General features: G+C 35.9%; 1 protein-coding gene across 3 annotated transcripts in view; it reads right to left on the bottom strand.

Annotated features, from left to right (window-relative positions):
* The window catches only part of IQCM (IQ motif containing M), a 318,127-nt gene that overhangs the window by 207,636 nt on the left and 94,371 nt on the right, over window positions 1-16,120 (bottom strand). For 2 of the 3 annotated variants that reach the window (XM_021100654.1, XM_021100653.1), the window contains exon 3: window positions 3,074-3,218. In XM_021100654.1, the coding sequence (XP_020956313.1) occupies window positions 3,074-3,218 (145 nt within the window). Of the gene's footprint in view, window positions 1-3,073; window positions 3,219-12,485; window positions 12,770-16,120 lie in introns of those variants that run through there. The other variant, XM_021100655.1, reaches the window with a different exon arrangement.

The raw sequence follows: 16,120 nt of genomic DNA, 5'->3' as shown, positions 1-16,120 counted from the left end.
GTCTGAGTTTCTGGTCTATATTATTTGCCTTCTCTCTAAAAATCTTTTAAGTCTTTTTGCAAGACAGATCTACTGGCAACAAATTCCCTCAATTTCTGTTTGTCTGAGAAAGTCCTTAATTTTTTAAGGATGATTTTGCAAGGAACATAATTCGATGTTGGTGTTTTGTTTCACTCAACACTTTATTTCATGCCATTCTTCTTGGTTGCATGCTTTTGGATATATCATATGTAATTTTTTTTTCCCTCCAGAGTCAAAGTGCTTTGTCTGTCTAGCTTCTTTTAGAATTTTTTTATCTTTAATTTTCTGTAGATGGTTCTGCTTGGTGTTCTCTGGGATTCCTAGATTTACAGTTTGGTAACTGACATGAATTTGGGGGAAATTCTCCTCATTACTGTTATAAATATTTCTTATATTCCTTTCTCTCTTTTTTCTCCCTCTCGTATTCTCATACATTACTCCTTTTGTAGTTACCCCACAGTCCCTGGATATTTTGTTCTGTTTTTTATTTCAGTCTATGTTCTCTTTGCTTTTCAGTGTTCAAAGATTATATGGGTATAATTTCTAGCTCAGAGAACCTTTCCTCAGCCACTAATAAGCCCATCAAAGGCATTCTTCATTTCTGTTATAGGCTTTTTGTTGTTTTTGTTGCTGTTGTTGTTGTTAACATTTCTTTGGGGTTCTTTATTAGAATTTCCATCTTTTTGCCTACACTGCCCATCTGTTCTTGCATGCTGTATATTTTATCCATAATTCACATATTAATCATATTTGTTTTAAATCCCCAGCCTGAAAATTCCAACATTCCTTCCCTGCTGGTTCTGAAGTCTTTACAACTTGTGGGGGGATTTCTGAATTTTTGTAAACCTTGAAATTTTTTCTTGATAGCTAGACATGACATATTGGGTAAAAAGAATTGCTGTAAAAAATGTGGTGATAAGTTGTTAGGGGAGGAGAAGTGTTCCAATGTTTCTTTCGGTCTCATTCTTTTATTGAACCTGTCTCTGGACTATGATCTTCATGAGGGTTTCCCAATTTTTTTCTTCCCCTTCAGGTTGGACAGGATATTCACAGTGGACTGGGGTTGCGTATTTCCTATCCACGTGTTAGTTAGGCTCTGATAATAGCCAGCAGATTAGGCTATGGATAATTACTTTTCTCTGAAGGCAAGCCTTAAGAATGGAGTGCTCTGGCATATTTCAAAATCATTCATTTATTCATATTTATTATGGGAATCTGGTTGAGTTCCTGGAGATAAACATCACAGTATTGCAGAGGCCCCTCTATGACTGAATCCTCCTGGAATTTCTAACTCTCAGAGTTGTCCACACTGAGCCTTCAGTCATTCATTAGTTACAGTTCATTTTTCTTACCCCAGAACTGATTCCCACATCAGTTTCTGCTCATGAGTCTCTGCTCTGGTAAGCTGAGACTCCCTGAATTTGCATGTCTGTGTCTCCTATCTCAGAGGCAATAGTTTGCTATGTTCTTCCCTCTATTATAGATCTAAAAAAAGTTGTAGACTTTTTAGTCTGTTCAGCATATTTTATCTTCTTAGATGGAGGGAAGCTCCTTACACATGGAAACAGAAACAAGTACTCCTCATTTATTTATTATTTATTTATTTATTTATTTATTTATTTATTTATTTTTGTCTTTTTGCCATTTCCAGGGCCTCTCCCGCAGCTTATGGAGGTTCCCAGGCTAGAGGTCTAATCGGAGCTGTAGCTGCCAGCATATACCAAGGGCCACAGCAACACAGGATCCAAGCCATGTCTGCAACCTACACCACAATTCATGGCAACGCCAGATCCTTAACCCACTGAACAAGGCCAGGGATCGAACCTGCAACTTCACGGTTCCTAGTTGGATTCGTTAACCACTGAGCCATGATGGGAACTTTATTTTTTAACCAAAAAAATTGGATGTGATATTCATCCTAATCCTAAGCAATACTAAATTCATTAAAAATTCTCTATCAAATTAAGATAGAAATTGGGAAACTTGTTTTTGTTTTGTTTTTTCAGGGCCACACCTGCAGCACATGGAAGTTCCCAGGCTAGGCATTGAATCAGAGCTGCAGCTGCTGGCCTAGCCCACAGCCACAGCAACACAGGATATGAGCCACATCTGCAAACTATACTTCAGTTCACAGCAACACTAGATCCTTATCTGACAGATCGAGGCCAGGGATTGAAATGTATCCTCATGGGTAGCAGTTGGGTTTGTAACCTGCTGGATCACAATGGAAACTCCCAAGAAACTTGTTCTTTGTATAAAATTTGAACATTAAAGAGCATCATGTTAATGGATATCTTATTTAGTCTCCTCGATGTCCATTAATTGTTCTTCTGTTATCAAATGTAGTTTTCCTTTTGGGAGAAACCCTTACCCACAATGAATACAGCTTCTATGCAACTATCAAGCAAATTTCTCTGCCCTCTCATGGCAAAGTGTTGGACACATAACTACTCAAGCTAATCCAATCAGGTGTTTTCTTCCTAGAATTTGAATTTAAAACTCAAGAACAAAGTCATAAAGTGCTAGCATCTTATCTATCCCTACTTTTGGTTCCCTAGCTCCCTAGAGCAACCCTGGTTCATGTCCTGTATGAAATTTGATTCTTTAGCTATCTTTCCTTTATCTTTCCTTTAAACTTCCTTTTTTGTTTTGGTTAGCAAGCATGAGCTTTCTGTTGTTTATAAACAAAAGACCATAATAAATTAATCCAATGTGTCACTTTAAAATGCAAATAGCTTAGAGCAATAAAAAAAATGTGGTCTACTTGTGTTGTCTATGGGTAATTATATATAAATTTTCTTTCTTTTGGCTGACCTCATGGCACGAGGAAGTTCCTGGGCCAGAGATCAAATCTGAGCTGCAGCTGTGACATGCATCTCAGCTGCCAGATCCCTGACCCACTGTGCCAAGCTTGGGATAGAACCGGCACTTTCACAGAAACAAACCGGATCATTAACCCACTGCACCAGAGCAGGAACTCCTATATGTAAATTTTCAATGGTTAAATTAATTGCAAATCTAAAATCAAATAAAAAACGACAGTATCACTTACATTTTTTTCTGTCCATCCATTCCTCTAGCTCTGCAAGGTTTATTATTTGCCTTGTCCTCCAAAGACCAAGTCGATATTTGATACGATAGATTAGTTTGCAATACTTGTTTATAACTGCTCTCAAATCTGGTCCATGACACAAGGCCTATGAAACAGCAATACAGACAAATGAATTCCTTATGTAATAATGCTATTTATATTTAATCTGATTTTACTCTATTCCTTTCATCTGTCTCACCCAGTTTCTCAGATTATGGATATATTTATTTAAGTTATAAACTAGGGTGGTTAAATACATGCATTATAGAGAAAGTCTCCCTAAAGTTTAGAGAGCTTCATTTTGACTTGCTTTGTCATCACATACTCATTCTTCTCATAAAACAGAGATCTCAGAGGTAGATATTTTCATAGCAGCTTCCTAAGTGTCCAGATTTCTATAATACATAGATCACTCAGCCAGAAAAAAAAATAAGATTTTTATTATGGCATTACTCTGTAATAGATGATTCTTGCCTAAGCTATCCATTCTAGGTATTAACATCCTGGTATTTTCTTTCTTTTGAAAATTGCATATTTATGTCTTTTACCTATTTTTTACTGCTTTTTTTTTCAGGTTTTACTTATTGATTTCTTTTAAAAATCTGAATATTAAAGAAATTAATCATTTTCAGCATATGTGCAAATGTTTATTAGTTTACCTTTTATCTCTGACTATATTTTTCTGTATATACATTTTCTACAGTCTACCACAACAGACTTTTAAAAATTAAAGTGTACAAATTCATGTATTTCAGGTGTTCTTTTTCTTTTCTAAGCAGCCATTTCCATTTTCTCTATCAATTTATTTTTACATTTTATAATTTCTAGCTCATGAATTTCTCAACTTATCTTTATTAATTCCTTTTTAAGATACATTTTTCCTCTTCTTGACTTCTTGAATTAAAGACTTAATTCATCTATTTTCATTATTTTTTTTTAGAAATTTCATTATTTTTTAAGGTCATGAAATTTCCTCTGAATCAGTTTTCCTTTGATGTACTTTGCATACCATTATACAAGTGAAAACACTGAAGCATATTAATCTTTAAATAACTTCCCAAGGTCCTATAGTTAGTAAGTTGCAGAATTGGTTCTGAAATCAAAACAGGGATACTCTAGAGCCCACACTTTTAATCATATACTATATTCCTCAGTATATTGTATACTTGTAAATTATACAACTTGGGTTCTTTACCACTGAGGCATGACAAGGAACTCCCACTACTTTCCTTTTCTCCCTTCTCATTCCATCTGAATTCCATCAGAATCAGGCAGATTCTGAGTGTTTGCTAATGTCTTTCAACACTGAGTAACACTTTCCAATGTGTATTTTTAATATGTCTTTTGTTCAATAGGCTCTTGTCATTTCGTTGTTGTTACTGTTTTGTTTTAAATAATGAATTGGTCACACTTTTGGAACATTCTTCATAATTCAGATCTTAGTAGGAAACAGAACTCACCTCCTACAATTTGAAATCGATTTCTGTGGTAGAGTAACTGTGGCAGCAATATCCATTTTTCAAGAAGCAGTACAGCATCTGCATCAGACTCTGTGCAGTATCTGGCTAGAGTTCTGGCTAGAGTCCTGAGAATTACCTATGGTAGCCTTTATCATTCCTTCAATGTTTCTGAGCTTAATTCTTCAGACTTCTGACCAATATTCTACTTAATATCAATCTGTCAGTAGATTTATTTTGCTTATAATTAAGAATCAAGTATTGTTTTAATTGTATTCTTAGAACATGAGCCAAAAGGTCCCTGCCTGGAGCACTGCTTAGTTGAATGATGACATTTGCTAAGCAGGCAGAGGGCAGTGGGCAGCCACCAAACCCAATTTGAGTGTTTTCCCTCCAAATTCAATAAAACCTTCTTGTGGACACAACCTGTCTTGTGAAGAAACCATTCTCATGGATACTAGTCAGGTTCATTTCTGCTGAGCCACAATGGGAACTTCCCTAAGAAATGGCTCTCAGATATGAGGCATTCAGAAGGATGCTTAGGAAGTTCTCATGTTTAAGAGGTTGGTTCAGTGAAAATGGCAATAGTCCTTCTGTGTGGTTCTTACTATAGCATGCCTCTCTGCTAGCTTTCTGTACAGAAACATGCCTCAGTTACAATGCTAGGTCATCTCAATATGTAAATCTTTCACCATATTTCTAAATGTTTCTCAAGATAGAATTAATCAGAAAAAATGTACAAATTGATATTTACAACAGCAATATTGCAACAAGAGAATGCAAATTACTGATTATAATTTTCCAATCCATGCTGACTTAAAGTGTAAATGTATCAGACTTGTCATACATTAGCATTTAAAACTTTTTCCAAATAAGAGTCTGCTTTATTATTTGATACATGGTCATATCTTTTAGGGTTTTTTTTTTTAAGTAGTGAATTGATTGCTTGTTTAGAGAATTCCACTACTATATGATACTTAGGAGGACTTAATTTATTTGATTGCTATAGAGAGTAGCTTCTTTTCATGTTTACTAGCCATTTATCTTTTTCCTACTGTGAAATACTAGTGAAATGTCTTCTACCTATTTTGCCTATGCCTTCAATCCTAGGGGCATTAGAAATCACTGACCTAACCCTCTTCATTACACGGTGTCTGAACTTCCTTGCCCTAGCGTATTCTGGTTTCTTCATACCTCTCTTGCTACTGCTTCATTGTTTGTAGAATCCTCATCTCTGCCTTTCCCCTTGAGCACCACTACTTCTCCCTCTTACCTTTACATGCCTCTCTCCTTGTTCTCTATACTCCTTCTGGACAATGGACAATGACAGCAATACCAGTGACTCCAGAGTGCATCACTAATAATGATTCTCAAATCTATGGATGAGGGCAGGGTACAGGAGGGCATCCTTGGTCAGGGAGCTGAATCAAAACGTGCAGAAAGGACCTCCAAAATTTTACATCCTCTCATCCCATCTTCCATCATGTCAAAAATAATTTATTCAAAAACATGTGTCAAGAGTGTTCTCACAATGAATTACATTCTAGTGGAAGGGACAATAGTCTAATAAACAATATGTATGTATTAGGTGGCAGTAAGTGATATGAAGAACAATAGTGTTTTAAATGGAGTAGTGAGTAAGCAGAGGAGGTGTTATTTTTGTAGGGTAGTATGGGTCATGGGTCAGGCTTTTTGATAATGTAACAATAAGCAGAGACATGAATAAATTAAGAGATTCATGCATTCACTGGGGAAAGCACGCTCTCAGAGATAAAGTGTGAATCACTGCCAAATTGACCTACTTTTATGGGTGGGAGGGTTTTATATTCTTCTTAAGATTTGTTGAGGTAGAAAGAGTTTAACAACTACTAGGAGTGGCTCAGGAGTAACAACCTGACTAGAATCCATGAGGATGCAGGTTCGATCCCTGGCCTCGCTCAGTGGGTTAAGGATCTTGCATTGCCATGAGCTGTGATGTAGGTCACAGGTGCAGCTCAGATCTGGCATTGCTGTGACTTAGGTCAACAGCTGAAGCTCGGATTCAACCCCTAGCCTGGGAACTTCCATCTGCTGTGGGTGTAGCCCTAAAAAAAAAAAAAAAAAAAAAAAAAAAAAAGAGAGAGAGAGAAAATTTAAGAAATACTGATGACTCTCAAATGTATCCCTATGGCCCAAACTTCCTTGTAATCTTTAGACTCATATACCCATATGCTTCCCTGACATCTCAAGGATGTTTCTCTGGCACTTCAACCTAAGTACTGAAAAGTAGACTCTTTTTCCTTTCCTTTCCTCCCCTCCCCCCACCACTTCCTCTCAAGTTCCTCTTGAGTTCTATATTTCACAACCATCCACCAGGTTGTCCAATACAAAACCTGGGAACCATTCGAGACTCCTCCCACTCTCTTATCCATAAATTCCATTAAATGAAATGTCCTATCCACTGTCCACTTCTCTAACCCCTACCAAGCCACCACCATCATGTACTGGATTATTGAAAAAGCATATGAGTTGTTCTTTCTCTAATTTTGTCACCCTCTTTCCCCAATTCATTGTCCAGACTTTTCTAAAATAAAAACTCTATTCACATCACTGAACTGCTTTAAAGTCATCCACCCCATATACTAATTATAAACTCCTTAGTATGACCATAGCTTTTAAGAACATTGTTAACCAGCTTCCTCTTCCACAACTATCCTTCCAACCATCTCCCGGCCCCTAACATTCTATCTCACCTAAGGCCATTGATACCTTCTTTCCTGGTGCTATAACTCCCTCAGCCTCCAGGTCTGCAAGACACAACACAACTAGGTCTCAATCTGTTGGCACTACCCAACACCAGACACAGCCCTTTGGGTTGAATGGTCTAAGTTCTCTAATAATACCTAAGACTTCTCTTAGTTATCTCCATTTCTGTGTGGACTTTTTGCTCTATGCACCAAGAAAGAAGTGAGATGCAGTAACTAGCAACTATTATCAAACTTTTAAAAAAGTATTCTGGACTATATTAATATGTTGTAATACAGAACTATATTAATATAGTTCTGGGAGCTAACACATTTATGTCATAAACATGTTCTGTACAAGGTCACCAAGTTCATGGATCCATGAATAGGCTGCAGGACTTTCTTATTCCTTCTTTTTTGGAGATAATGGAGGTAAAGCCACGCTTTATCAAATTTTCAAGGGATAATGTAACCCCCAAAAGATTAAAGACCACTGACCTATGCATTGAAACCCAGATTTCCAGGATTTCTCCAATTTTATTTACTCAACAAATGTTTATTCAAAGAACACTTTTTTATTGCAACCACCATTCTACATTTTGGAATTTCAGTATTTTGGACAAATAGCAACTGAACATATAAACTTAAAACCAAAATTGAAAATTATAAATATTCAGAGAAAAAGATTGACATTAAGGAAAATCTTAGAGGCCTTACACTGAGAAAAATACTGTTTTTGTGTCTTTATGATTTTTTTCCTGGATCACATCAACTTATACCAAGACACATGCAAACAAACAGCACAGAAATTTTAAAAGGAAGAGATACTCTGAGTGGTTGAAATAAATAATGCTGATAGTTAAATGCAGCAATCTCTGTGGTGGCCTTATGACTGACATAATTCAATGCTGCTTCATTATTTCTAAATAACCCAAACTGGAGCATTTCACAGAAAATGGTGGAAAGTGTACAGTCTCTTGAGGTACCTTAGAATAACAATGTAGTAGACCCTGCCTACAGCCGCAAGCTCGAAGTGCCAAGCAAACAATATGACTATGGAAGTTTCCCGGTGGAGGGATTGCCATGGTGCTGACAATTACCAGTGATTTGCTGTGCAGCCTCTAGAGCAAAAATTCTAGCAAAGAATTCCCTCAATGGCAACCCTGCACACAGCCTCTGTCCTGGAAGTGGACTGTCTATGGGTTACAGGCCTGCCACACACCACAGTAGCACTTCGACAATAAGCAAAACACTAACCATATCAACAGAGCAGCCATCAACATACAAAGCAGCATGCCAATGGTGGAATAAAAAGGAAAATCCATGATCATAACACCTTTTATAACCAAATCAAAGTCAACAATCTATACTTGCTCAGACCCTTTTAAAAGTGCTTCCCCTTCTTTTCATCTCAACTCTACCTCCACATAGAAATTCAACATTTTCTCTCCTTTTCACTATCATCTTGGGCCCATTCTTTCTCTCTAACTTTTCTAGACCCATTTTGTCCCAGAGGTTATGCATGATGCTACAAGTCTCCGCAACATCAGCATATGCTACAGGTAAAATTATAATATCGATGTATTATATATACATCATGTGTATATGTTATATTTATTTATATGTTTTTACATTTTTATATATATATGTGAATCATTAGAGTGCCTTGATAAACTTCTACAACTCTATTTTGTTGAATGAATTCATTCATTCAAAAGACATTTGTCAAACAGCTACCATATGCCAAGCACTATTCTAGGCATTTGAACACAGTAGCAAGCAAGTCAGGAAACAACATAAAGATACACAAACAAGTCAATAAACAAGAAAAAGAAACAGATAATAAGTGGATATAATTAAAACATGAGAGACTGTATGTATCAAAACAGTATATATGTATATGGTGCTATAAATATAAAAATAGAGAATGTACTCAAAGACAGGTCATATAAATTGCAGTGCCCATGATAGACATGTAAACAAAAGGTCAAAATGTAGAGGACTGGGCAAAACAATGACCAAAGATGGAGCGATCAGTTCTGCTCGACAGACCAGAGAAGGTGTCTAGGCAGGTACACTTAAAGAAGATCTCAAAGAATGAATTGGAAAAAAAAAGAACAAAGTAATGCCATTTGCAGCAATATAGATGGAACTAGAGATGCTCATACTAAGTGAAGTAAGTCAGAAAGAGAAAGACAAATACCATATCACTTATACTTGGAATCTAATATATGGCACAAATGAACCTTTCCACAGAAAAGAAAATCATGGACTTGGAGAACAGACTTGTGGTTGCCAAGGGCGAGGGGGAGGGAGTGGGATGGACTGGGAACCCGGAATTAATAGATGCAAACTGTTGTATTTGGAATGGATGAGCAATGAGATCCTGCTATATAGCACTGGGAACTACATTTGGTCATTTATGATGGAGCATGATGGGGGATAATATGAGAAAAAGAATGTATATATAAATGTGTGACTAGGTCACTTTGCTGTACAGTAGAAAATTGACAGAACACTATAAACCAACTATAATGGAAAAAATAATCATTTTTAAAAAAGAATGAATCAAAGTTTTTGGAAAATTAAGAGAGGAAGAGTATTCTAGCCTGGGAGATAAGTGTAAAATGTAAGACAACAGGAAAGGATTAAAGGATTAGGGTTTTGCTAGAGCATATAGCATTAATGAGGAAGTATTATATGAGCGCATAGATTATTATTGAGGATGTATTATATTAGAGCATAGGGTATTAATGGGGCCATGGGTGCTATGTTAGAGAATTCATAGTTCATCTGATAAGCAATAGGGGGCCATCAAAAGACTATAAAAATGGAATAAGGTAATGAGAGTGGAATTTCCTCAACTGTACATGACAGATTAGATGGGGGTAGGCCTATAGGCAGGGAGATAAGTTAAGAGGCTACTGCAGTTCTCCATGTGAGGGTTGATGAATAGAAGCTCTAGCATAAGCCGAGAGAGGAAAAGCAACACAAGAGACATTAAGGAAGTGGTGACCAACTGAATACAGGGCTGAGAAAGTTGAAGGAGTCTGAGAAAACTCCAGGTGTATAGCTTGGGAAAGGGGTAGTAGAAAAGTTTACCAAAGTAGGCAGTACAGGAAAAGAAGAGCTTTGTGGAATAAGAAAATGAGTTCATTTAAGGCTCTGTGGAGTTTGATTTCACTATGGGCCTTTCAAATAGGCAATTAAATGCCTAAACCTAGACCTCTGGAGATAGGTCTCAGATACAGCTTTAGAAGAGATTAGGGAGCAGTCAGCATAAAGTAGTTTAAGTCAATGATATAATAGGTAGAATAAGTAGGCGCTTTGGGGTCAGACAGATATGGGCTTGAATTCCAGCTCTGTCACTTATCAGCAGGGGAACTCAGATCAAATGATTTAACTTCCCCAAGCATCAGTTTCTTCACCTATAAAATGAACACAGCAGCTACCTCACAGAATTACTGAAAGATTAACTATATAGGATGTTTACTTACTTCAGAGTTTTACATGCATAATCACATTTAATCATCAGAACTACAAATGTTGTTATGTATACATATTAATGCATGTATAAATATACACAGAGAGGCAAATGGACTGCCTTCTAACACTATCACTGTGTTCTCAGAGATTTGCACCTGGGTGCTCACAGCAAGGCCATCTGAGAGAGTTCCTGCCAGGAAACCCAGGAATTCAAGTAGGCATTCCTGATCTAGTCTTCTACTTCTAATTGGTTTTCCAAATTAATTTATTACTAGTACAACTTTAACCCCCAAGGTGAGAACATTTTTGGATTTTTTTGGATTCTCTCAAAGGTTTTCCAAAATCCATCCACTCAGATTCTTCTGCATTTGCTTGACCAAAATAGGTCCTTGTCATTTATTCTGAACATCAGGATTGCTGTTGATAAAAGTTGCTCAGGTGGCTGTGTGTATGCGTGTGTAGTTTCTTCTTACAATGAACATTTATGCTCTGTGAGAATACCCAAGAGGGTGGGAAGTGGAGGAAAGTTGTTTCAAAGGGAGAATAAGGTAGCATAGGAGAAACAAAATCAACACAAAGATAGGTGGTCCCAGCATTAGCACAAAAGTAGTCCCAGAACTGTTGGGTTAAGGGTAAGCCAGGTATTTGTTCACGGTCTCCAGCTTGACACAATCTGAAACTGTCACAAGAGTAGATTATCCATGACATTTTCTTAAACCAAAGAATGTAGACAGAAATTTATTTAGAAAAATCACAGACCAGGTGACTTTCAATATTCTGTGAAATTGAATCTAAATGTTCACTGATGGATGAGTGGATAAAGAAGATGTGGTATATATACACAATGAGATATTGCTCAGCCAAAAAAAAAAAAAAAAAAAGAAACATTTCCATTTGGAGAGACCTAAAAGGTGTTATCCTAAGTGAGATAAATCACATAGAAAAAGACAAATACTGCATGATTTCACTTATATAAGAAATATAAAAAGCAAAACAAATGAACAAACATAACAAAACAGAAAGAGTCATAGATACAAACAGGTTTTTGCCAGAGGAAAGGGGGTTGGGAGGAGGAGAGAAACAGGTGACAGAGATTAAGAGGTATAAACTTCCAGGTGCAAAATATACCTCATGGGTATGAAATGTACAGTATAGGGAATATGCTCAATAACTACATAGTATCTTCGTATGATGACGAATGATAACTAGACTTGTTATGATCATTTTGAAATGTAGAGAAATATCAAATCCTTATGTTGTGTAACAGGAACTAACAGTGTTATTGGTCAACTACACTTAAAAAACAAACAAACTCAGAAAGAGATCAGATTTGTGATTATCAGAAGCAGGAGGTGAGGAAAGGTACAAACTTCCATTTACAAGATTAGTAAGTGCTAGGGATGTAATGTACAAAAGGATAAATATAATTACAACTGCTATGTTATATACAAAAGTTGTCAACAGTGTAAGTCCTAAGAGTTCTAATCACAAGGCAAGATTTTTTTTCGTTTCTTAATTTTGTATCTACATGAGATGATGAATGTTCACTAAATTCAGTGCAGTAATCATTTCATGAAATATGTATGTCAAATCATTATACTATACACTTTAAACTTGTACGGTGCTGTATGTAAATTATATCTCAGAAAAACTGAGAGAAAAAAAGAAGTTTTAAACACATTATATAATATTTAACATACGCTTTACCTTGATCATTATTCTTTGGAATCTTTTGCGTTCGAGCCACCCTCGGACATGCGCCTGCATGATGGTGACCATTCTAACTATGTTTTTGGTAATTGCGATTTTTTTCCTTCCCCGGAACACTTGAAAGATTTCTATGTGTGGTCCAATTCTTTTAACTTTATTGTCAAGTTTATCACTTTTACCTAGAATAGGTTTTAGGCTAAAAATAAAATAGAAAACTTTCTTGTTATACTCACCAAGAAAACTAAACACTTCTGAAAAGTCTTAAATTCATTTCATAATTAATATATTGAAATAGGAAATACATTATAATTAGCACATGAACTCATTATATATATACACATATATACACTATAAACACACATACATATGTGTGTATATACATACACTAAATACACACATACATATAATGTATATATAGACTATATACATACATATAATGTATGTATATACACAGACCATATGTATAGTGTATATACACATTACATATATATACAATGTATATACACAGACTATATAGACACATGTATAATGTGTATATATATATACACACACTATATATTCATACATATAATGTGTGTATATATATATGATCTGAACATGTCAATAGGGTTGTCCAAAGAAGGCAGAATATGCCAGAATCAACATAGTATGTATAAAATTAACCTTCTGAAGAAAGGAAATCCAAAAGAAAGTGAATCCATCAAAGCTTCTCCACAACTATTCAAAAGAGAGAGGTAATATCAAAGGAACAACACATTTTCATATGACAGGGCCCATCAGTCAAAATAACTTCCCTGTCCCAGATGCTATTTTAAAGACTGCTTCAAAATTATTTTGCACTGATACTTTGCTTACATCTTCTGAAAAGTAATTTTATTTTCCAAATGCTCTCAACTGAGAGTCAGGGTAGTGTATCAATAAGGCCTTGGACTGCAGGATCTGAGAGTGAGGGGTCATACTGAAAACCATGACAGGCCCTGCACTACCGCTGTAAGTGGCCCTTGAAGTGACGATAACTGTGTGTGAAAACTACAGACTTTCTACTAGGAACAGACTGGAACCTTGGTAATCTTGTGTTTGTTTTTTTCCTTGATATATCTGTTGTATTTTTGTACAGTTGTTGGTTTTTTCCCAGTCTTCCCTAGTTCAAAGTATAGTTTTCTTGCAGTTTTTAGCATACAAACATCTTTTTTCTTATTTAAGAATTTTATTGGAGTAGAGTTGACTTATAGTTGTATGAGCAAAGTGAGTCACTAATACATATACATATGTCCATTCTCTTTTCCCATAGAGGTTATTACAAAACATTGAGTAGATCTCCTGGTTCTATACAGTAGGTCCTTGTTAGGTATCTATTTTCCATACTGTTTTTTGTTTCTGCATCTTTCACAGCTGAAGTTACAATGAGATGCCCAGGTCATTTCACATTCCAGAGCCAAGTCTTGCCTTAAAGTGCACTGTATGTAGACCTCTGAATCACAGACCCAACTTTCTTGATTTCTAAAGTAACTATTGCTGACTTTTCTTTCTGCAATTTCCCCCTGGGTCTGTTTTGGTATTTTCATTATGCTGATTCTGTTTTTCTCATGGTCATTAGTTGTCTTCCCTTAATGACTTAAACACTGGAAGTCTGACTTTTTGATTACTGGACACAGCCATCTAGTATCTGGGGGGCAGTAGATGATAGATAACATGAGATTTTTTTCATTTGTCTTTTCTGTTAGTTTGTCTTGAAGCTTGTGGGATCTTCTGATATGCTGTGTATTACATTCCATTTGAAGACCAGTATAGCTGAAATCATTAAGACATAATTTTGTACCCACAAGAATGGAGATCAGCTCCAGATCAAGAGCCTTTCAAAACAAGTATTCTTTGGAGATCCTTTGACTCCTGGACCTTTCTACTCCCAAGTAGTCACTACTGACCACTGAGATTTGCTCAGGCACAGAAAACTGTCTTCCAAACTGACTTCTGACCTACAGCTAAGGATGTAGAACCAAGGCCTTATTTCTCCTTGGGTTTATGTGTGTCAATGAAAAATGCTCTTTCTGTTCCTTGCAAAAGGAAATTAGCCTTGTATGATGTTCCTGTTAACTGTAGTTCTTCTGTATTTTTGGGTTGGTTCGTTCTCTCATTCTCTCGAGAAAACTTCTGGAGATGAAAAAGTCAAAAATATATAGCATTTTGTGCTGTGGAGAAAAACTGAAATAGACAAAGCTACCAGAAAAGGAAAAGAAAATGAAGCCAAGTTTTCTTTTTGTTTGTTTAAATTAAGATTGATTTAGAAGAGCACAGAAAAGAAGGCGCTCTGCCTTCTCTGAGTATTTTTTTGCTGGGTTAATATAGTAATTTTTATGAACAGGTCTTCATGTATGAGATAAACTGGGAAGACAGAGGATATAGAAATGATTACTCTGGCTTATCCAGGGTTTCAAGACCTACTGTGAAGTCAAAAGAGTCCTGAGTTTGTGACATTTTCTCCTTTCTCACAGAAGAAGTCAGAGAAGTCTTCTAGAAATACCTAAATGAGCCAAATTTATAGTTACAGTTCCATGTTCTAATAATAGGGTGTATATAAATCTTAAAGGCATACATGTGATTGACTGTAAGGTGATGTGTGATGTGTATTGCTGACGTACCAGCAGCAGTCACTGGAGTTCTACTGATCTCCTAAGTTACCTGAATGGTACAGAGTTCTTAATCAGGTACTACAGAGAGAGAGAGAATGTGTGAGCGAGGGGGTTGGGAGGAAGGAGAAGAATTAAAATTAGGTATTCTGCTTAAAATCTATAGTTGATTTGAGTGACTGGAACCACACCAATTAAAAGAATTATGGAGAAATGCAAACATGTTTACAATATGATGGATCTGTTTTGTCCATTTCTTATCAATTGAAAAAGAAAAGAATTTTATCTTAGGCCCTAGCCATATGGACTTTGATCAGTAGCACATCTCTAAACATTTGGAATGTCCAAAATAAAAGAAAGGGAAATGTGAAACTGAAGAATAATTTATAGAAGGCTTGATGGAAAGTGAATTGTGTTTATAAATAATGGGTTTGAAAAGAAGCTACGAAATATGCCAATTTTTGACAAAGTTAGGCTAGTTTTGATGAACTTAATCTTAAAATAGAGAAATGCTTATGAATCTTTGACTATAATCTGTTACATAGGCGGTATACGAAATAAGTAAAATTAGAATTTGATTTTCTTTATGTTATACTGAGAAACTGATTTTTGAGTACACGGTCTTCTCCTAATATGACAGAGAAAAAGTCATTCAGTGTCTTCATTATAGTTTTACTAGGAAACAAAAGTTCCTTATACCACTTTGCGATATTTCTTACAAAATCTGGCATTCTTAATATCTAATGTTACTTGTGGCTATAATCCTTTTTTTTTTTTTTTTAAACTCTAAAGGTACCTATTACTTCTTCCTCTTCTGAAAATTCTTTCTGATTTAAATTCAAACCCCCAATTCAAAACAAACTGTTGTGATGTCTTTTTAACCTCTTTTGGGTGTTCCATATGGCTTACAAGACCATGCCAAAAGATTTTTTCCTCCCCTATATAAAAGGAGGGATGCTAGAAATGGGAAGGTATGTTTGGCATGGTTGTTACATATATGATCAA

This window comes from Sus scrofa, chromosome 8 (assembly GCF_000003025.6).
Source record: "Sus scrofa isolate TJ Tabasco breed Duroc chromosome 8, Sscrofa11.1, whole genome shotgun sequence".
NCBI lineage: Eukaryota > Metazoa > Chordata > Mammalia > Artiodactyla > Suidae > Sus > Sus scrofa.
The sequence above is the reverse complement of the archived record's forward strand: the minus strand, read 5'-3'. Positions and strand labels throughout refer to the sequence as shown.